Source organism: Camelus ferus, chromosome 21 (assembly GCF_009834535.1).
Source record: "Camelus ferus isolate YT-003-E chromosome 21, BCGSAC_Cfer_1.0, whole genome shotgun sequence".
Taxonomy (NCBI): domain Eukaryota; kingdom Metazoa; phylum Chordata; class Mammalia; order Artiodactyla; family Camelidae; genus Camelus; species Camelus ferus.
Window position 1 is genome coordinate 18,316,055 of NC_045716.1, and position 22,941 is coordinate 18,338,995.

Below are 22,941 nucleotides of genomic sequence, written 5' to 3' on the forward strand. Positions count from 1 at the left end.
TTTTTTTATTGATTTATAATCATTTTACAATGTTGTGTCAAATTCCAGTGTAGAGCACAATTTTTCAGTTATACTTGAACATGTATGTATTCATTGTCACATTTTTTTCTCTGTGAGCTACCATAAGATCTTGTATATATTTCCCTGTGCTATACAATATAATCTTGTTTATCTATTCCTCTCTATCACTTTCTAGACAATCAGTAAAACAATAAATCAGAGCTCTGATTTATATTATTTTCCAACTTTCATGATATATGTACTTCCACCCTGGCTTATTTACAAGCTACCAACATGACACTGAATGCAGAACTGGGAAGAGAAGTGTAGCAGCACATATGACCTGGTATTTTATTTCCACCACAGAGATACAACAGATATAAATGTCTTCAAGAGCAGAGATAATAGTAAAGTGTAAAGTAATTAAGAAGTAATGAGTTTTAAGTTTTTATTCCCTTAATTTTAATATAATTTATTTAATTGTAAGTTTATATAATTCACTTTTTAATAATGGTAATGTTTATCAACCAACCAGCTCACAAGATTCCTGAAAATGTAACAATTGCCTCTCATGAGTTGGTATTTGCTGGCTCCAGCACAGCACTGGGTAGTGTTGTGGGGAGGATGGTTGAGTGTTAGGTGTATATGTATGGGGCTGAGGGCAGGGACCCATAAGATTAAAGAGCAAATTCACGGAGTAGGGTGTGTATAGCTCAAGTGGTAGAGCGCACACCTGGCTTGCGTGAGGTCCTGGGTTCAGTTCCCAGTACCTCCCCTAAAAATAAATAAACCTAATTACCTTCCCCTCAAAATAAAACAAAACAAAAAAAGAGCAAATCCACATACATCACCAACTCTTATTACCCTTATCCTCTTAGGGAGGCCATTGGAGAGTACCTTTGACTCGCTAAAATGGACTTTAAAAACACTAGCCTGGTCTTCCAAAATTTCCTTGTGAGCCAGTAATAGCATCTTTCCTGTGTTTCATTCTTACAGCTTAACTTACGGAAAAGCACGGGATCTTCCTTCTGTCAATTCTGGTTCCTTCTCCTCAACAAAAAATTAGTTACAAGCTCGAAAATAAAGGCAGCCCCTCCAGACACAGTACAGGGCTCACCAAATTCTACCACATTGTACCCAGCAGGGAAATTGGGTTTCTGCCAACTGACCCACCCTTGCCCACTCCATCTCTCTGTGACTTTGGCACCAGGACCTGACTGCATGTAGAGGTGTTCCTCTGAAATTATGGAACAAATCAGAAGTAAGAGGTCCATCAGCTCATCACAGTTCAGTCATCCAGGTTTAGCTTTGAACTAACCTACCCATATTTGGGGTGGCCAGACAAAACTGCATCTTTTCTTTGTACTCCAAGAAGAGTTACCAGACAGAACTGCTCAGAGAAGCTTGACATCCCTTTCCGGGAGACAGCTAAGAAAGGGAGGAGGGGAGCACGTTTCTTCCCAAAACTGAGGTTTGGCCGAGGTGACTACACAGCTCTCTTCCCGGCTCTAGTGGCCTAAGCACCTGACCCTGACTTCTTGGGAACAGCAGAGTGATTTAAGACCTGAAAGGAGATGAGCAATCCTGGAGGCATAGGCAGAAAAAGTCCCGGTGAGACAGGAAGCCTGCCGGTTCCTGATGCATAAACTAGACAGTAGAGGCAGCACTTGACTGACGCGGAGCTCACTCTGCTGCGGCGTCTGTGAGCAGCTGCCGGGTTCCTCACCAGGCTCCCCTCCCTCTCTTCACTGGCTGATGGATCCCAAGGGACTCCTCTCCTTGAACGTCCTGCTGTTTATCTCCCTGGCTTTTGAGCTGAGCTGCGGAACAAGTGAGTGTTCGTCTGTTTGAGGGCTTGGGTCTCACGATTCTCTGCCAGGAATCAGCTAGCCCCATGGATGGGGAGAGGACGCAGGGGCAGGGGGCTGTGATTCTGCTGCCTCCTTCTTAGAGACTTGCTCTGAGTTCCGCCTGCCTCTTTCAAAGAGGAAGAAATGTCATGAGTTGCTGGGCCCCTTGGCTCCAAAGCTCAGCCCCACAAATTTTAGTTTCCTAGGAAACCAAGAGCTCTAAGCCAAAGGCACCAGTCACATTCTAGACTAGCCACTCCGGGTGAGGGGCTCCAGTCAAAGTCCTGGCTGAGAGGCTGGTTTTGCATGGGTATCATTTTGGCAAAGACCCAGGCTAAGGGAATGAGCTGGGAAAAGATTGCTCCTGTACCCCTGTCCTGAATGGGGAATCTCACACACACACACAGGCAGACAAACCACAAGCATGGTCCAGCAACCAGAAGTAGCTCTAGTGGGAAGAGGGTAGAAGTGAAAACCCCAGGCATTGGTCAAGAGCAGATAGTGGCCACAGTGTGGTCATACTGGTGGCTACTTTCCTGGAAGAGAAGGTCCAAGGCAGCAAGAGGGGGAGAGGCCTAGATTTTTGTAGCCCAGGGCTGGTTACAGTAAGTGAAATATGAAAACTGGGAACCCTCGGGGTCAGGGCAGCTCCACGAGAGGGCCAAACATACCACAAAGCATTTGGAGCTAGGCTCTGTTCCTGTCTTTCTGGCTTGTCTTCCTCCAAAGGCCACTTGGTATTCTCTGTTTAGTAGTATCTGAGCTATGAGGAAAGGTGTCTGAGAAAGAAAAAAACAAGCAAGAAGTGGAATTTGGGCTCCCTGTGGAGTGGGTGAGAATCTCCTTTCTTTTTAAATGCCTTGGGACTTTAGACTGTGGGAGGCAGCCTGGAGTGGAAGCAGCATTAGGGAAGGGAGGGGGGAAATCCCGAGGCTCCAGAAGCTTTGTTCTTGGGGTTTTCAAGACCGCAAATCCATTATGGACTTTTCCAGGAAGAGTCCAAAGATAATGCTGGAGTTGTAAGAGGGGCTGCACTTGGGATATATTTTTTGCCAGACTCCCAGATGAAGAGCCCTTCCTTAAGTTCACTTTTCTTGGAATCAGGCAGATCCATGGCTCTTGCTTTCCGAGGTCTAAGAGAGGAATAATTGAGCTCAGGGCTCAGAAACCCAAACAGAAACACCTTAAGCCATCACAGGGAGAGTATACCTTCCTGGGCGTACCCTATGTGTGACTCCACCATTTTTGGAATTCTTCTGAGTGACTGTCAGGAGCTGTGGGGTTGAACAGTGAGCTGGACTTCTCCATCTCTGTGCTTGCTTGCCTCCTAGCCAGCCTGGCCCACGGCATCTCAGGTTCTGCTGATAGCTTCTCCCCTGAAGGCTATGGAGGTCACTGGTTAGTGAGATACAGCCCAGCCCCATAAGGCGTGTCTATCCAATTGGCAATGGCTCCCTTCCTTGCATTCATCTTCTCTGAAATATGTACAAAAATTTTAGTGTTTTTATTTTTAAATACGTACCCTTTTGTGAAACCCCAATAAAACCCAGACGGAACTGCTTTGCAAGTGGGACAGGTCAACCATGACAGATTTACCCAACCAAAAAGCCCAATTCTTGTAAAATCAGTACCCACACCTTTCCCCATGTCTACTCAGCTCACCTTCCAATAACCAGTCAGAATTACAAAAATCAAAATGTCCGCATGTCCCTTCCCTAGTAAAGTGAATTTTCTAATTCGCCCAATGATATATATTTTTTAATAGACTTCATTTTTAGAGCAATTTGGGGTTCACAGCAAAACTGAGTGGAAGGTACAGAGATTTCCCGCTCCCCCAACATATGTGTAGCCTCCTCAATTATCAACACCCCCCCGCCCCCCACCAGAGTAGTATATCTGTTACAACTGAAGAATCTGCCCCAGTGGGATTTTTCATTCCTCCTTGCGGGTCCTCTCCACCTCTTTCACACATGTGGGGGAGAGGTGAGGGACCAGTGTGGGGGTTCTAGACTTGGCCCATCCTTGTGTGTTCACTGGTTTATTCTATCCCAAGATGTAGATCTAGGCACTTTTATTTTTCAAAAGCTTTAATATTATGATACAATGTCATTACCTTCACTGTCTCCAGTGCTGGACTAGAAATCAGAACCTCAGGACTATTTGGTATTAGCCATAGGTTGACTTTAAAATAAACAGCCACGGCCCCTGCCTAGCACCTGACAGTGTCTGCTACATGAGAGCCCTTCCACAAATGTTTGTTGAGTGAATAATAATAGTATGCACAGCATCTTTGCAATATATCAGACACTGCTGTAAGTACTTTATGTGTATTATTCATTTAATTCTCATACCAACCCTATGAGATATGCGTTGTTATTGTTACCATTACAATTTTACAAAAGGGAAGAGGCACAGAGTAGTTTAGTACTTTCTCTGCAGTCACACAGCTTGATTCCAGAGGCCTCAATGAATGAAACTGGATAAGCTTATGTTTAGGGAGGAGGGGAATGCTAAAATTAGTATCCGCATCTATGAATATTTAATATGCTATTGATTATCGAAACATATGAGTTGGTTTTAATTGAATTGAAAGGACGTATAAGAATTTTCAAAAGGTGAGAGAAGTTGATAAAATTATAGGAGGAAATAGAAGGCATAATGGAAGTATTCGATCTAGAATTTGGAAAGTGAATAGAAACATCTTTCATCATGTAATATTTTCATTAAATTTTTTAAAACTAATTTGTTTATTGACAGAGTTTTACGTGTATGTCTATAAAATTTCAACAATTTATAAAAGGATATAGAATGGAGACCGATCTCTCTTTCATACGTCTCCCTACTGTTACCAGTTTTTTGCATGTCCTTCCAAATATATATGCCTGGTAGGTTAAATTTTTATGGGACTTGAAAAGAGTGTTCTAGATGAAGGCCCAGATGCAGAGGTAAAGTGTTGTGAGTGTTCAGGGGGAATGGTAAGCAGCCTGTTGTATCTGAAACCTAGGGTTCCGAACTAAGGACTTCCATCTCCTGACTGGCAAGTGGATAGAAGAGTCCTCATCATTTCCCTACATAAATACCTCTTAGGGATGTTATAAAAACAACAGAGTACACTTTGATTTTAGAGAGAGGATAAATTAGGCTCTGTGTTGCCTTTTGTTCATTCATTCATTCATTCATTCATTCATCTCATTCAGTTTTTTCATTCTCTTGCAACAAGGATTTACTGAGTTTCTACCATATCCTATGTGGGTGTTAGGATTACAGCAGTGAATGAAACAGACACAATCCCCACTCTTGGAAGCTTATAATCAAGTAAGGATGACAAGTACTGAGCCAGAGTGAAAAGTGTGATGAGTGATATGAAGGAGAGAAGCAAATTACACTGGAAACACATGGCAGGGAAACAGAATCTAAGCCAAGGGTCGGAGACCCGGAGGGCGGAAGGAGGCAAATAAAGGGCAGTAACAGGCTTTCAGGCTGGAGGATGGTGAGTGCAAATATTCTAAGATAGGAAGATGCAGCAGTGTCAAGGAATGGGAATAGGAGGACAGCTGGTGGGACTTCAGTTTAAAAAAGAGACTTAGACACGTTACTTTTTCTTTGTAGGCCTAGGTTTGCCATAAGAACTGTGAGGTCTCTAAGTCCTACCTGGAAGAAATGCTATAGCAAGGTGCTACAAGCACATGTGAAAGCATTAGGGCTGGACCAAAGAAAAAAAAGTTATCATTAGGTAAAATCCCATCTTGTGAAAACGTTGGCTAAATGCTACTGATTTCAGGAAAATATCCATGCGCGCATGTGAATCACTCTACTTTCTAAGCAGCATTACTGTGGAAGGAAAGTGAGTTGGTGTTAACAGCTACAAATGTTTCCTCCAGACTCTTTTAGTAAACAGGGGCTGACTGAATCACAGACCCACTGGAAAACACTCATCAGGTAGAGTGTTTCAGGAGCTGGGACTCCACTTGAAGGGGTTTACGAACCACTTTAATTTTCCACTCTTGCTTGGGTGACGATGATTTCATGAACCCCCTGCAGACCTGGCCACTCACACATGTTCAGCTGTTACCTCACCATTCTTCATGTGGGTTGTGGGGTGTGAGGGTCTCTTCCTGGTGAAGTTTTGATTCCATTCCACATGACTGAGTCTACCTAAACCACTCGGCCTGTTTTCCTCATCTGCCCTCTCTTTCTTTCCCTCTTTCCACTCCTCTTTTTTTTTTAATTTTTCTTTTTCTGGGGGAGGGGGGGTTACTCCCTGCCCCATTCTATTTCCCCTCTTCCCCCCAGCTACCCACCAATTCCAAGTTCTGAAAATCACCATGGTGTAATGAGTCTATTGGTTTAGATGGATGGAAGGGGCACACAGGAGACATAGGGGGAGGGGGAGGGTTATGGTCTGAGAATGGTCCATTTCTCCTCCATATCAAAATTGGTCTAAAAAATCACCAGGATGATGGTGATTCTCAACCTTGATTTGAAGCCCAGACTCCTTTGAAAGATGATATTTATGGACGTGCTACCAGAAAAACGTATATATGCTGATCTACACAGCTTCTGTACACAATTTCAGGGGGCCCACTTACCGCATGCACGGATTGTTCTAATTTTCTGTCATCCCTTTATAAGTAGAAGTTTAAGTTCAGGATTCAAGAGCTTACTCTTTTGGGTACTGTACCTATCAAGTTGTCTGGATAGCCAGGCATCCATAAGTGTGGCTGGAACAAATTCCATCATGCTGTCCAATTTATCTTTGTAAAAACAGCAACACGAACACCAACAACAGCATTTCTTGTCTAATCAATTAGGCAACAAGGGAGAGGACTCTAAAGAGTTGATGTATTAGAAACATGTAAAAGAACAAATACCTAAGTTGTCTTTCTCTCTTTTCCTTAATAATTATCTGCCAATCGAATCCCTCGAATCCCATTTTTTCTTTTTTCCCAACCTCTGAATCTCTAGTCTGAGGTCAGCTGGGCCCTTTATAGGACAGCATTGGATCTTAGAGCATTTTGGTATCGAGAACATCTTAATCAGTTTGCCCAAATTTCCAACAACCCATCTTAACCTCAAGTTAACTGTGCCTTTTCTGGGTCGCTGCATTACTTAGACAGCTTTATCGTGCTCTTCTGACTTTCTTATCAACTAGAACAATCTGTGCTCTCTCTGAGTCATGGGCTCTTTCTTTTATAAACTTTAGCTTATGGTTAAGTTCAGTTATTAAGTTCTGTCACACACTGGGCAAAGCAAAATAAGGGAGTTTCAGGTAACACGGCTTTCAGCATTCCATAAATTGAATAGATATTTATTTAAAGCCAACTATGTGCCAACCATTGTTCTAGGTCATAGGGACCAAAGAGTGAACAAATTCTTCCTCTTGAGGAGTTGGCATTTTAGTGGAGGAGACAAAAATAAATGAATATACAGTATAACATCCGATAGTAAGAAGGGAGATGCCACTTTAGACAGGATGGTCAGAGCAGGTCTCTCAGAGAAGATAATTTTTTGAGCGGAAATCTGAAATAAAATGAGGGAATGAGCTCTTTAGCTATGTAAGGGGAGAGATTCCTGGAGAGGGAGAGAACAGCAAACGCAAAGGCTGTGAGATGGGAAGATTCTGGGTGAATTAAGGAATAGCCAGAGCCCATGAGGCCATAGCACAGTGAATGGAGACAGGGCAGGAGACGGAGCTGGACAGGAGCCAGGGACTGGGTTATTCAGAGTCTTTGAAGCCATAATAAGGACTACGGATTTTTATTCTATGGGTGCTTAGAAGGCCCTGGAATATTAAAAAAAAAAAAAAAGACAAATTTAATTACAAAATAGAAACACTCACAGACATAGAAAACAAACTTACAGTTGCCAGGAGGAGAAGGGGTGGTAAGGGATAAATTGGGGGTTCAAGATTTGCAGATACTGACTACTATATATAAAATAGATAAACAAAAAGTTCATACTATATACCATGGGGGACTATATTCAATTTCTTGTGGCAACTTATGATCAAAAAGAATATGAAAATGAATATATATATGTTTATGTGTGACTGAACTATTATGCTGTATGCCAGAAATTGACACAACATTGTAAACTGACTATACTTCAATTTAAAAAAAGCAGGAGAAAGACAAAATCTGACATTGTTTTTAAAGATTACTCTGTCCATTGTATGGATGCAGGGAGATTTGTTGGAAGACAGTGGCAGGGCCCAGGCCTGGGATGATGGTGGTAGAAATGAAGGAGGTCGGAAGTGCTCAGTTGCCAGGTATATTCTGAAGGCAGAGCCAACAAGATTTGCTGACAGACTGAGTGTGGAGTATGAGAGAAAGAAAGGAGTCAAAGATTATTCCAGTGTTTTAGCCTGAGAATTTGGGGGAATTTAATGTTGTTTGCAGAAGGAGCTATGGAATCAAGAGTTCATTTGCTAAGTTTGAGATGCCCTTAAGACTCCCAAATACCTATTATGTGTGGGCAGTTTTGAGTACAGGGAAGGGTTTGGGTGGGAGATGTAGCTCTATAAGGATTCCAAAAACATGTCAAACTGCAACTAGGGTGAGTGTGGCTGGTAGACCTGGGAGCATGGCTGTGAATGGGTCTGAGTACTGAGTCCTGGGATGCTCCAGTATTTAGAAGTCTTTTAGAGCAGAAAGTTCCAGTCAAAGAGACTGAGAAGGGGCAGCTAATGAAATAGAAAGAAAACCAGGAGGTAGTTTAATGAAGACGCTATTTCAAAGGAGGGATCTGAACTATGCCAAGTGCTCCTGAGAAAGCAAGATGAAGATAGAGAATTGACTTGGTACCATGGAGATAAAGTGACCTTGACAAGAGTGGTTCTAGTGAGTAGTAGGGAAGAACGCCTGTTTGGAGTGGGTACCAGGAAAAATGGATCAGGAAATGGGGACAGAAAGCATACAGTATAAAGTATACCACACATTAAAGGACTTTGTGATAAAAGAAATCAGTGAAATGGGGAGGTGGCTGGGGGCGGACCTCGGATCAGGGGAGCAGTCTTCAAGTTGAGGGAAATTACATGTTGGAATGTTTTGTGTTGGTGGAAATAACCCACAACATCCCATACCAATAACGAAGGTGATGATGCAAGGGGTGGGGGGCAATTACAGGAGCAAAGCCTTGAAGCAGGTGACTGCTCCATGAACGAAGATGCTACCCTTAGCTGGGAGCATAGATCATCCATCCAAGTAGGTAAATTGACTTGGTGGTGGAAACAAATGGAAGTTCTCTTTTGTTTCTTCTTCTTTTTCAGTCATCAACTGAGGCTGTGGGTTTAAAGAGAGAAAAGGTGTTAGATAGTCAGCAGTAGGATCCCTTACAGTGGTTTGAAAGGCTTGGGTGGGTTTTTTTTTTTTTTTTTTTGACTGTTGTTGTTGGCTCAGCTTTTTTGAAAAAGAGAATAATTTCTCACCCTCAACCATACTAAGTATCTTAATGATTTTTTTTTTTTTTTTTGGAGAGCTAGGATTCCACGGTTTGAACAACGGGCCCACCCCCTCCCTGACTCCACATCCCTCAGATTTTCCTCTTTCCTCCTCATCTGAAATGATGCTTCTGTGACCGTGGTCTCCTGGACTCACAAGCTCAGAATCACTTTCATTTACTCTCCAACCTTCATGCTGTATATCCAACGGTGATGAGATGTCTGGTCGAGGAATTAACAGACCTGGAGTCTAGTGCAGTTACTAGCTATATGACTTTAGGGAAGTCACTTAACTTCTCTGTGCCTTGAGTGCCTCACCTACAAATCTGAGTTGATAAAATTCCCTCCTAGATCAAAGAAACCCAGTGTCCTAGTTAGTCTGTACAGCTCTCTCATAAGTCATTTTTAGGTTTCCACTGGGGTTTTTGAAATACTGAGACGATAGTGGGATTCTCATGACAGTCCTTATAAAGTGCTAAGGGCCTAGCAACCCCAGGGATAGCCCAAGAGGAAGAGGGAGATCCTCCAGTTTGTTATTCCTGATGACTAGGCGGTGTGGTTCTCAAAGGCTTCCATGATAAAGGACTTCCTCTGCCTTCCTCCTGCAGGTGAGGACTTGATGAACTGCCCAGAGATCCCTGGCCGGCTGGGAAGCAGCGTGCTGCTGCCCCTGGCCTCTGAGTGGATGATTAAGAGCATGAACAAGAGCATCCACATCCTCATCACAAAGGCAGAGTCACCCGGAAGCAAGGTCAAGAAGAAAATAGTGTCTCTTGATCTGCCGGAAGGGGGATCTCCAGGATATCTGGAGGATGGCTACACATTTCACCTGGAAAACCTGAGCCTGAGGATCCTGGAGAGCAGGAATAAGGATGAGGGCTGGTACTTTATGAGCGTGGAGGAAAACGTTTCAGTCCAACACTTTTGCCTGCAGCTGAAGCTCTATGGTAATAATAGTGGCTTCCCCGGTCCACGCTGGAGGGCCAAGAGAGTGCTTTGCCCAAGTATGTAGGCCTCTCTCAGAAGCAAAGGGTATTTAGAATTGGAAGCAACTTGAAAGATCATTTAAGTCAAGGGGGAAACTGTGCTTCAGGAAGAAGTTTTAGCAGTTCACAAATCTTTTTTTTTTTTTGTCCAAATTGCGCATTAGTGATAGCTTTACTCCCATTTTCCAAAGAAAAGGGGACCAGCTGCCGATAGGCTGGAGGTCCTGGAGCCCCAAGAGTCTTGCTTTGCAGATGAGATTTTCTTTGGAAAAAGGGTTTTGGTTTTTTTTTTTTTTTTTTTTCTGATTTTTAGGAAGTTTGAATATCACTGACCGAGTCCAACCTCTCACAGAGGAGGACATGGACATCTGGAGATAAGTGGTTTGCACATGCCTACTCGCATCTGTGTAGGTGGCTCACTACACTAGGGGTCCTGGGAGAGGGAGAGCTGAAACTCATCCCACACACCACTCAGCCAAGCCCTGTGTCCTGGCATAGGATTGCATCTGCCTGGTGGAAGAGGCACCTCCTTCTTATTTAAACAAAGGCTTTGGTTATAAAGTTTCTTAGTTGCAGAACTTAACTGGAACCTATGTCCCTCTGACTCTAAGGTCGGAGATTTTTTTGAGCCTCTTTAACTGTCAACTCTTTTGAATGTACCCAGAGTTTGTGTCTCTTAAGTCCAGAGGCTCCCTTGAGTTCCCAGGGATCCTGGCAGCCACTTGGGCTGTCCTGCTTCTTCACGGTCACTTCCTTATCTCTGAGGATGGAACAGGGAGCCCCATACACCCAGCATTACTTTGAAATCCTCAGGTACCTACAGGAGAGACAGCAATGCCCTTCCACCTTTCCCCTCGCCCCAACCTTCCCTTCCCTCCAAACAATGTAATGCAGAATTCCCACAGCCCTCCACCAGGTACCAGGGGAGTCCTGTTCACTCCCACAGTGTCCCGGGAGCAAGGCTGCCATTAGCATGAAGACTACATATGCATTTTTCTAGAACAGTTCACTGCGTTTGTCAAATCTAATCAGTATTTTATGATCAAATTCTTACCTTGGAAAATATGGTCTCTGCAGCCTTGCTATTTTTCTCAAGTCAAAGAAAGAGGCTGGATTTTGGAGTCAGACAGATGCAGGTTCAGATCTCAGCTTGGCTGCTGAGAGGCTGAGTGACATTATGTAAGACATTCTACCACTCTGGGACTCAGTTTCCTCATCTATAAAATGGGTATAATTATAAATAGGGTCAAAATGGCTGAAAAGATTTAAGAATATGATGAATGTGAAATTCTGGCATTATGCCTGTCCTATAGTAGTTACTAAATAAATACAGCTTTCCCTTTTACCTTGCCTATTTCACAGAATTAGAGTGGGATTAGCTGATGAGACCTATGGCTATCCCTATTCCAGACACCCTAAAGCTCTTGCTATTCACACACACACACACACACACACACACCCCCTCACAGAGTATAGATGAAATCCCACCACCAAAAAGTAATTCTTTTAGGTCTAGAATGTAATACTCTAGCAAAGGACACTTAAAACCCATGGGGGAATTAACCAACAGCAAACACAACAGTTAGAATACAGGAGAGCAACCTAGATCAGGAACAACAGGAAGGGGCATGGGGAGCCCTTACAGTATTGGTAGGAGGGGACTAAAAGACAATTTTTTCTTCTCTATTTTATTCCAGGGTGGTCCTGGAAAGGAGTATGGGTTTGGGGCATAGGGAGACAGATGGTGCAAAGCAGTAGGTCCCCATTAGGAATAAATCACACTGCGGACCCACTGAGAGGGAAAAAGCACCATTAGACTGCATTTTCTTCTGACAAAGAAGGTGAGTCAGAATTCCAGAGGGTTCCTTTCAGTGATGGCTCCCTTCCTCCCCCTCCTGACAGAGCAGGTCTCCACTCCGGAAATTAAGGTGTTGAACTCAACCCAGGAGCACGGGAACTGCAGCCTGACGCTGGACTGCATAGCGGAGAAGGGGGACCAGGTGGCTTACAGCTGGAGCGAGGAGGTGGGCACCCACCCGCTGAGACTTGCCAACGGCTCCCGCCTCCTGTATCTTACCCTTGGGCCCCAGCATGCCAACAATGTCTACATCTGCACTGTGAGCAACCCCATCAGCAACCGCTCTCAGACCTTCATCCCGTGGTCCACATGCTGGCCTGATTCCTCAGGTGAGTGCCCTGGTGGTGGACAGTGTGCCACATTAATGATGTAGGCTCAGTCCCCACCTGCACCAATTGTTCTACTTCCATAGCTGTGGTCTTCACCTTGGTAACAACAGTTTACTTTTTCTCTACAATTCATAAAAGCCTCCCATGTCCATTCAGTGAGTGCCCTCTGCTCATAATGACCAGGGTGCCATTATGCTCAGTTCACAGCTGAGGTAACCAGTGAAAAATGATGGAGACAGACCCACAGCCTAGGTCTCAAGTTGAGATCCTTCCTCTCCCCTCTGGCCTTGGCTCTAACCTGCAGTGGTGGCTGGGTGAGAGAGTGCAGGGGGGCAGGTCCTGCCTCCCAAATCCATGCTCCACTAATGGTGGGATGGTTCTACACCATCAGTAAGTATTTATCAGTTACCTATGGGATAGGAAATTGGGAAAAGATATGATACATGACCTCTGCTCTCCAGCAACCTGTCATAAAGTTAAGACATGAGACATTTGCTCAATAATGAATAGCAGGATATAATAAAGGGTCACATTTCAGGAAATGGACTGTGAATCCCAGAGCTGGTCAGAGGGCCAGGAGAGTCGGCTCTCTGATTAAGACTTGGACTATAAAGTTTGGGGATAATGATAAGTCAAATAGCACTTTATTGTTGGCAAAGCACTTTCAAATGTATAATCTTTGTGATCCTCACAATAGCCTTATCAGATAACTGTTGTCATCATCGTCATTTTACAAATGAGGAACTTGAAGCTCGTAGCACTTAAGTATCCTCCTCAAGTTTCTTCAGCTTATAAGTAGAGGAGTCATCACCTAAACCTAGTTCTTCTGACAGCTCTTTCTCTGGAAAGATAAAGCATAATTATTCTGTTCTCAAAAGGAAGGAAGGGCTGATTATGTAAGCCCATCTAACCACTTGAGATTGGACCCTTTTCACTGATAGATCTTGTGTCCATGCTTCAGGTAGGGTCAGGAACAGAAGAACCAAGGTGCTGGTCCTGCAAGGCATGATCTATGCCCTGACACTCTTCTCTCTGCATCCACTGAGGAAACAACAGGAGTCATTCCAAGAAGACTCCTGTCTGTGATGACCTGGTGTATATATGGAGGGCTTTCCCAGATGACCGGGGATGGGGGACAGGGGAATCTAGCCAGGTCATGCCCTTGGGCATAGCATGTCCAGTCCCCTGACTGAGGTTCCCTCAGGATAGAGACCGCCCCCCACCCCCGTGTTTCAGCAGAAGCAGCAGAAACACGGTGTCACAGGAAAGCTCCATCAGGATCTCAGCTCAGTCAGTGAGACAACTACCCAGCAGCCAGTTCACTTTCTTGAGCCTCTGTTTCATCATCTGTGAAATAAAAAGGGTGAACTAGTGAAGTTCTTTCCAGAATAAATATTCTATGATTCAGTTTGGATGTACATTAATAAGAAATGTTAATAAAGGGTTGTCAAGGTACATTAGTTTGCTAGGGATGTTGTAAGAAGCTGCCATGCACTGAGTGGCTTCCATAACCAAAATTTATTGGCTCATAGTTCTGGAGGCTAGAAGTCCAAAATCAAGTTATTGGCAGGGTTTGTTCCCATTGAGGGCTGTGAGGGAAGGATCTGTTCCAGGCCTCTCTCCTCGACTTATAGGTGCTGTCTTCTCCTTAAGTCTCTTCACGTTGTCTTCCCTCTATGCGTATCTCTGTTCAAATGTCCCCTTATTGTAAGGACACCAGTCATGTTGGATTAGAGCCCATGTGTAAGTAGGGCTGCAATAACAAAGTACCAAAGACTGGGTGACTTAATTAATGGAAAGTTATTGTCTTACAGTTCTGGGGGCTGGAAGTCCAAGGCCAAAGTGTCTCTAAGGCCTCTCTCTCTTTTCTAGATGGCCACCTTCTTGCTGTGTCTTCACATATCCTTTCTTCTGTGCATGCCCATCCCAGGTATCTCTTTGTGTGTCCAGATTTCCTCTTCTTATAAGGACACCAGTAAGATTAGATTCAGGCCCATCCTAATGACTTCATTTTAACGTAATCATCTCTTTAAAACCCTTATCTCCACATCGGCCACATTCTGAAGTGCTGGGGGTTAGGGCTTCAACATATACATTTGGGAGGGGATGTAGCTCAGCCCATAACTCCACCCTAATGACCTCATTTTAACTCGACTACCTCTGTAAAGACTCAGTCTCCAAATAAGGTCACATTCTAAGGACTTCAACATACGAAAGTTTGGGGAAACACATTCAACCCATAACACAAGTAGAGATCCCCTCTCTTGCCTCCAGAGATGGGGAATCACAGCACGTCAGAATCAAATCGCACAGCTAGTTTATGGCATGCCATTCGCAGTACAGCAGGTTGCCTAAATACAGAAAACAGTTTTATTAGTTCATTGATTCATGTTTGCAAATGAATGTTACGAATTTTTAAGATACTGTGTTTAGTTCAGTAGAAGATTTATTAAGGTTCTGCTATGTTCCAATATTGTGCTAGGTGCTGAGTATACAAAGACCAAATGACAGGTCCTTGCCCTTAAGGAAGGAGATAGTTTTATAAATAACTAATTATCCTAAGTCACATAGTGTAATAGGTGCAAAGCAGAAGTATGTGCAAGGTACCCAAAAGGAGGGAATGGTTGACACTGTCTCAGGGAATCAGAAAGAGCATTACAGAGAATGTGGCAAACTAGGTTTGAGGAATAAATAGGAATTAACCAAGCAGATAAAAGACAGATGTTCTAGGCAGAGGGAAAGGCAGATATAGCTGGTCTTATTCTGTATTATCCTGTAGGTGAAAAGAACTAATAAAGGGTTCTAGCTAGAGGAGTGATCAGCTTTGCATTTCAGAGAGGAAAATCAGTGGTGTAGAGAATAGACTGGGGCAGGGAAGAGGCAGAAGAAAGAGAAACTAGTTTTTGAGGGAGGGGTCATTGTTACAGTAACTCTTCAAGAGATGAGCCAAAACAGTGGCTGTTCCTTTAACAAAGATTCCATTCAAGGGAAACCCCAGCCTTGGGATGAAGTGGTGGGGTGTGAGGGTTTATTAGAAGTCACTTTGCCATCTATAATGAGGACAGTGATTTTAAGACATTTTTCACTTTCATCAATGAAAACTCGAGTGGCAATGATGTGATGAGACCAAATGCAACATGATGTCAACATTGTCTCTTGTCAGGACTCCCTGAAACTAAACTGCACAAAAACATATTTGTCCCTCAAAATCCTTTTTTTTAAACAATCGTCCAGGCTCTTCCATCATATATTCATCTTTATTCCAATTGCTATCTCAGTGTTTTGCAGTAAGTAACACTTTCATGTCTATTGTCAGTTAAATATCTTTACTGTAAAGTCCAAATCCAAGGGTGCTACAAAGCATTTTCTCTGGGTCATGCAGAATATGGTGATGTGGGTCAACACTGGACAGTATGTGACAGCATGACTTGCTGCCATCCTCCATGACCGTGTTATGAAATTGTTATGTCTATGCAGAATGAGTAATACTGAATTTAAATAACTCAACTACAGAGGAATGCCCCTGGAAGCTCATCTTGAAAAGAGGACCCCTTTCAGTACATTAGCAAAAGGTTGGCTCAGCAAGTCTGGGTTAACTCAGTGGAAGGAAAAACTGACACCCGTCAGCAAGTTCCGGGGGCTCCCCCTTTCTTACAAGGTCATTTCATCAAAAGGGAGCTCCCAGTGTTACAGAGTCACCTAGCTGTTCCACGCACAGGGGCAGGTCCTTCTGCATGGTGTTCCCAATCCAGCAGACAAGACAACAATGATGGAAGGATGGAACCTGGGCACCTGTCATGGACCAGAGCCTTGTCACATGGCCACAGGAAGCCGAGAAATGTAGTCCTTAGCTTGGCAGCTGTGTGACTGGACAAGACTTACATCGCCATGGAATAATGAAAATGACACTGGGGGTCCACCTAGGAACCTCTGCAGCACAATGCTGGATGGGGTAGGCAAGTGTAAGGGATGTTTCTGGAAGCTATGAACCCTGTAATAATTTTTACTTGGATGGTCCCAGATCTTAAATTAGTATATGGTTTAGGAGCACCCTTCCCCCACACCCAATTCAGAGTGGAAACCGCCCACCAACAAGAAGAAATCTCTTGAAGATGGATTGATTTCTTCAAGTAGATGTGCTCCATGCAGGCAGCTTTGCTGACAGAACCACATGAAAGGCAGGAAAGAGATCTGGCACCCTTAGACCGTTATATTAGCATCTCAGTATCTCCTGGGGTGAACTACATTTGTTTCTCAGATTCTTTTTATTTTCTTCTTTATCTCCCTTAAAGAATAAAGGTTCAAGGACTTGAGGAGAAAGAGAAGCTTTTGTGTTTCTGTGGCAGCAGACTTTCAGAGACAAAACAGGCCCTTCAGCATTATTCTTGGAGGCGTGGCTACAGGCCAAGTTATCATATTTAAACCACAGCCAACTGAGCAGACTACCAAAAGGTGGAAGATCATGTAAAACACTCTTTATAAATGGCGCTGGAGTTCTCAACCAGCCTGCTCAGCTACTTCTAAGAGGCTCCAGTGGGGAGAACCTCCTAAACCCCCGGTTTAAGAATGTTAAGATAGGGTTTCTTTGTGGACGAAGAATGGGACCTGTGGACCCCAGAACAATGTTGGCCTGATTTCTGAGCATCACCATCCTGAGGGTCCTCACTATATGACTGAGCAAAAAGAGGGAGAGCTGGAGTTTCTGCCACAGGAAATGGTGGTTTTAAAATGGGAACACAGATGGTGCTGAGAGCACAGATGCACACCTCCTTCCTGGTTTGATTTTGTTATTACAAAGCACATGCCAAGTAGGTCATTGCTCATTCTCTTCTACTCTTGCCTTGGGCCAAAACAGAAGGTGACCCTGCATTCCTTCTGAGACCTTTATATTAAGTATTCTGATAATTAACAAAAGGGTACATGACATTCTTCTCCCAGCTTCTTTCTATGGCCTCTGATTTAACTTACTCCATCACTTGCATATTGAGTGCCCCCTGCCCTACATCGCACCAGGTGGACAGGGGGATGCATATGAAGCCGAAGGCACAGGATCTACCTTTAAGGAGCTTACAATCTAAATAAGACTCCTAGACCTTACTAGGTGGAAAAATATCATTATAAAATGAAACCACTACTAGAATTCCTCTTTAGAAGGGAACAGAGTTTGTTTAGGATGGGGCTTTAACAAATGCTAGAGGGCAGAAGGTGAGACTCCCTGCCCCCGCCCCTAAAGAATCCAGCTGTAAGTTAGATGGTTCCGTGTAATAATGGGAGAGATGTTGCTCTTGCAGATACAGGAAGGTGAAGAGAGGATCTGAGTCTGTCAGATGGTGGAAAGCTGCTCCCAGCTTTCACGTTGGAATCTGCTCCCTGGTGACCTTTCAAATCTACAGAAGTGGATTCAAACTCACAAAATTCTTCGTGTAGGGTTTTGTTTGTTTTGAAATGTGTGTGGAAACTGATGAGGGCAGTGAACTTTGCATGCCAGGACAGCCCAGACTAGAACAAGTAGAGATGCAGGAGCGAAGACTTCAAGGACCACAAGCAAGTTATGCCCAGAAATGACAGAAATCATGGGCAGCCTAACCCCAACAAGCTGTAAAAGTATTATTTTTTCCATATTTACCCCCAATTCCGGAGGGCATAGAGACCCTGACATTTAGTTTCCATATATATATATTTCATAATTGGATAATAGCACCAAAAAAATGAGTACCAAGTGTAGAAATACTTAGATCTGCTAGAGAGATAGGGAAAGTAAGTCATAAACAAATGACAGGATGGGGCTGAAGCATCCCTGATCATCAGTGAAGGGACTGCTTTGGACTTGAGATCAAACCTATCGCCTTGTCCTTCCAATCAATCAGCAAGAATTTACTGGAGACCTATTATGTTCCAAGTTCTAAGAGAGCTGCAAAAAAGTAAAGAGGTGGTCTCTGGCCTCCAAGAACCTAGCAGCTAGTTGGGGAATTAAGTTGAAATTTATTTACCACATGCAGGATTCCAGGCATTGCTCTGAGTGCTTTCCCTGCATTACCTCATTGGTTCATCAGAACAACTCTGTGAACTAAATGTTTTTATGCTCAGTTTGCAGATGAGGAAACTGGAGCCCCAGTGGGTATAAGCGGCCTATCTGAGGTCACAGAGCTATCACGTGGTAGGCCCAGAATTTGAATCCATCTGTCTGGCTCCAAATGCCCTCAATGAAAAATAGTCTCCAGAGCAAAGATAATTCTAAGATGCAAGACATAAACCAAGTGCTTCAGAGTCCAAGGGAGAGGGAAGAATGGGAGCTGGGAAGGTCAGGAAAACCTACACAGAGGAAGCAAGATTGGCTTGGGAGTTAGGGCCCGGCAGACAGACTGAAGGTGCAGCAGAGGGGAGAGCAGAGGACAGAGCATATGGGCCGGTGTTGGATGAAGGACAGTGGAGGGAGGAGTTGGCACTTGGAGAGTTTTTGATTCACAAGGTCTCCCAGGCGTCTCTGCCTTCCACTGCTTTCCTTGTGGGGACCCCGCCTCTATAGGATGAAACACAAACTGTAAAGTCTGAAGATCTTATCTCAGTCCACTTGGCCATCACCTTCCTCTGTAACTTTATGTACACTTATCAGAGTCTCAGTTGCCTCAACGTAAAATTAGCAAGTTGGGTGAGAAAAATGCTATAGTTTCTTTAAGGTTAAAAAAGGCCTGTAACTTAAATCCTCCGATAAGATTCCTATTCTCTGTATCCAAAGACTAAAAGAAAAATCAGGGCTTATGAAATACATTTCAGGACCACGGCCGTGTTGCCTCTCAGATCTGGCCGGGCTGGCAGAAGCTGGTTATTTATGTCATAGGACAAGGAGAGCAGGTAGCTTTCATCCTCCTGAGACCCTGAAAAGAGAGAGCTGGTGTCATTATGCCCTCTGGGCCTCGGTAAAATGCCCCTGTCATTTTTAGTTTATGCGAGTGGGTGAGCAGCTGAGCTGTCAGCAACAGGACAAAGTCTCCTTTGGCCAGTGTTACTGATGCATTTATGTCATCTGCTATTTCTAGCTTTGTTTGTTTGTTGTTTGTATAGCTATTTAGCTATTTTCTAGTTTTAGGTGCACCACCTTGTTGATTTTACTTTTATCTCAAATGAAATTTGAAAGAACTATTACCTTTAAAAATGACTTAAATGGTTGCAGTGTTTGTTCTTAAATTAACTGTTGTTTTAGAAGATCTCAAAATATATGAAGGAAGAAAAAAAGAGGAAACACTAAGTGCTACTATAACAATTTGCTGGGTCAGTTCATTAGCTGGGTTGATGAACATGTGGCACTTAGGCTGCTGGCTCTGCTTCTTTATTTTAGGATTTGAAAGGTTTCTCCATGGGTTTCTGGTGTTGGCATCATAAGCCCTGAATAATCAGATAATCAGTCTTTCTCTCACTGTCTCTCAGACACACACACACACACACACACACACACACACACACACACACACCTGTGCAGACGGTTCTCAGTGACCATAAGCCATCGAGAGTGGTCATTCAGAGTAGTGCTGCTCAGAGGGCAACTCCAGTCTTCAGTCTTGTGATTTCATGCTCACATTTCAAGCTTAATATCAATTCATGAATCTTATTACAACCCTCTGCTTGCCCCCTCGCTTTTTGATCAGGTGGTATGACTGTCTGCTGAAGTTGGTATCTGACAAGGTTAAAACATGTTTGTTTTGAGGAAGAGAATCTATAATCAGGATGTTCACAAAGCCAGTTCAGTGAGGTTCCTTGGGATGACTTGATGTGTGAAAGACCTAGAAAGAAAAAGCAAGCCTTTCCAAACCCAAGAGGCGACTTCTGGTTATCTATCAGGCTGAGGGCCCACTCAGATCATGGTGGGATGCCTTTTATCAATTTGTTGAGACTTCAGTCTGTATCTTTGGTCGACTCTGTAAACATCTGAATTGTGTCTGCAAGCCCTCTACTCCTTTGTAACCCACCTATTCCTTCCTTCCAACTTCTTCCCAACAAACCCATCACAGGTTCAACAACAAACAGGCTGATTCCACAACCATCCTTATAAGTTACCCTTACACATTAATGTTAACTCCTGGCATTATACTATTTAAAATGTGAATGCTATTACTTTACTTAGAACCCTAGTGCTTCAGGTTGGCCCCCACTGTTCATTACCCTGATGTAACTTACCCCAAGCCCAGAAGTCTCCTTGACTTTCCAGGAAGTCTGTCTTCAGCATTGTTTCGACTCCTAGACCAAACTCAAGTTCTTGAGGATCTCTGCATCTGCTTCCTTATCCACAAAATCAGAGTATTAAGAGCACTCACCTCATAGGATTGCTGTGAGGATTAAGTACATTAATAAACAGGATGCAGTAAAAATTGCCTGGACCATTGTGAGTGCTCTGTAGTTGTCTTTTACTATCTTGTTGAGTTAAATGTCTCACTTACTGGGGCAATAGATCTCATCACTGTTTTCCAAAGTGCTGCTTCTGGTTCAGAAGGATTCAGTGAAGGGGGTAAAGGAAAAAAAGCAATAAAAAATGGGCTCTCTGAGCTTTAGCTTGGGTGATTGTTATGCTAGTGCTAATACTGAACACGGGAATGATTCAGAGGAAAACTATATACTTTTCTGTCAGCTTAGGTCTAGTGCTTTCAACACAGTTATTTGCATGGAAGGACGAAAATAGCACTGCTATGTTTATTTTAACAAAAGGCAAAAGTAGATTCTTCCTCCTCCCAGGGTCTCATGAGAATGGTGTGGGAGTATGGGGAACATGAAGCCACCATGTTCTTTCTGCCCAAATGGATACAGGACAAACTAGAGACTTAAAAACAGAGACACTGGGCAGAGAGTTTGGACTTAGGAAAAACAAAGTTAAGTTTAATTTTAGTCTTGTAGGAAAATGTCTAAAGTGAAGTGAAAATAAAGCATTTGAATAGAAGAATCTTGAGAGAAATTGGGAGTATGAGAGTCAAACATAGTGAGAAAAAGTAGGATAAGAAAACAGATCTGGCAGTCTTCAGTAGTCTACAGCTGATGTCTAAAACCATGAGAATGAACGTCTCCCTTGAGAAAGAATGTGGATAGAAAATGTGGGGCTGTGTCTCCTCACTTCTGCGTAGGATGTTTCTAAACTCACAGCACTGTTGAGGTTGCCCTTTGACTTTTTTTTTTTTTTTTTTTTTTTTTTTTCAGAATCAAGACAATGGGGACTGTATGCTGGACTGTTCTTAGGGGGCATTGTTGGTGTCATCATGATTCTCGAAATGGTAATACTCCTACTGAGAAGAAGAGGTAGGTGTCTGACAATAAAGAGATATTTATCAGACTCTGCGGTAAACAGGGGACCTCTCCCTACAACTGCTTGCTCTCACCACTTTGGCTTTTTGCAGGAAGCGCCTTTGCAAAAACACTCAATAAACATATCCTGTGACCTTGCTCAATCCAGTCTAATTCTTCATGTTTTGCTTGGTCCCCTATAGTAGGCTATGGGGATAAAAAGCAAGATGAACCACAGGTATCCAACATGGGAGAAATTACACAGATAGATTCAATATGCTAGCACTGCAGCAGAGGCATGTGAAGGATGCTGAAGAGGTCTGGACAAGAGGCCTAAAATATTCACTAGAGCAGAATTCAGAGGACTCTTGGATCTTGTTCAAGAAAAGTTATAATTATCAACTAAAAAAAAAGACATTATAATAAGGTGTTTTAACCCAAGGGTTGGAACCTTTCTATAACTTATTTTTATCCTTACGATATCCCTCTGAGAGAGGTAGGGTATAGTTGTTCCTATGTGACTTAGCAATGGGGTAACAGAGGCACAGAGAGGTTAAGTGACTCCTGCAAGGTCACCCAGCTGGCTGGTGAGGGTATCAGAGCTGTAACTATGTCTTCCAACTACAAGGCTGTGTTCCTCTGGGAAGGCCCACAGGTCATCAGAAGACAGCAAAGGGAACATGATTTCCTAAGATTTTAGCACAAATTCTGATTCACCCTGGGGAAAGTGTGCAATCCATGAGGTTACCTAAAGCTAAACTAAACAGTTATAGAAATCACCCAGGGTAGACTAAAATCATTAAGGCTCAATTACTCCCTTGCCATGTAAATGCCTAGATTTAGTATCTCCTGTCCTCTCCTCCAAGTTGTCCTATGATTCAATATCTCAGGGCAGCGTGCTCCCCATTGGCCACACCATCCACCACCTACCCATGCTAGAGTCAGAAGTTCCTGCCCCAAGTCAGGGAAGATCCCTGGGCTGGGGTTCCCATGGGGAGGCTAGAACTTGATTCTCACATTGATTTCATTCTCAAGTAGATCAGTGTTCTCCACATGTAATCTTCTTGAAAAAGCCCTTACCTCAGCGCTCTGATGTTGGTTTTGCTTGTATAAGAAAATCTAGATCATAGCAAGCCGCCTACCTTGTCTCATTTCCTTCATCTAAGAGGCAGCTGGGGAGGAGATGGTGGGTTGGCAATTCAGACAGAAATCCTGT

The 22,941-nt window shown here is 43.5% G+C and overlaps 1 protein-coding gene across 1 annotated transcript in view; it reads left to right on the forward strand.

Annotated features, from left to right (window-relative positions):
• The first annotated feature begins 1,601 nt into the window (after window positions 1-1,601).
• Window positions 1,602-22,941, forward strand: part of SLAMF1 (signaling lymphocytic activation molecule family member 1) — a 31,726-nt gene continuing 10,386 nt past the window's right edge. Inside the window, exons 1-4 of the mRNA XM_014562035.2 lie at window positions 1,602-1,831; window positions 9,897-10,235; window positions 12,177-12,461; window positions 21,642-21,740. Of these exons, the coding sequence (XP_014417521.2) occupies window positions 1,756-1,831; window positions 9,897-10,235; window positions 12,177-12,461; window positions 21,642-21,740 (799 nt within the window). The 5' untranslated portion in view covers window positions 1,602-1,755. The remainder of the gene's footprint in view (window positions 1,832-9,896; window positions 10,236-12,176; window positions 12,462-21,641; window positions 21,741-22,941) is intronic.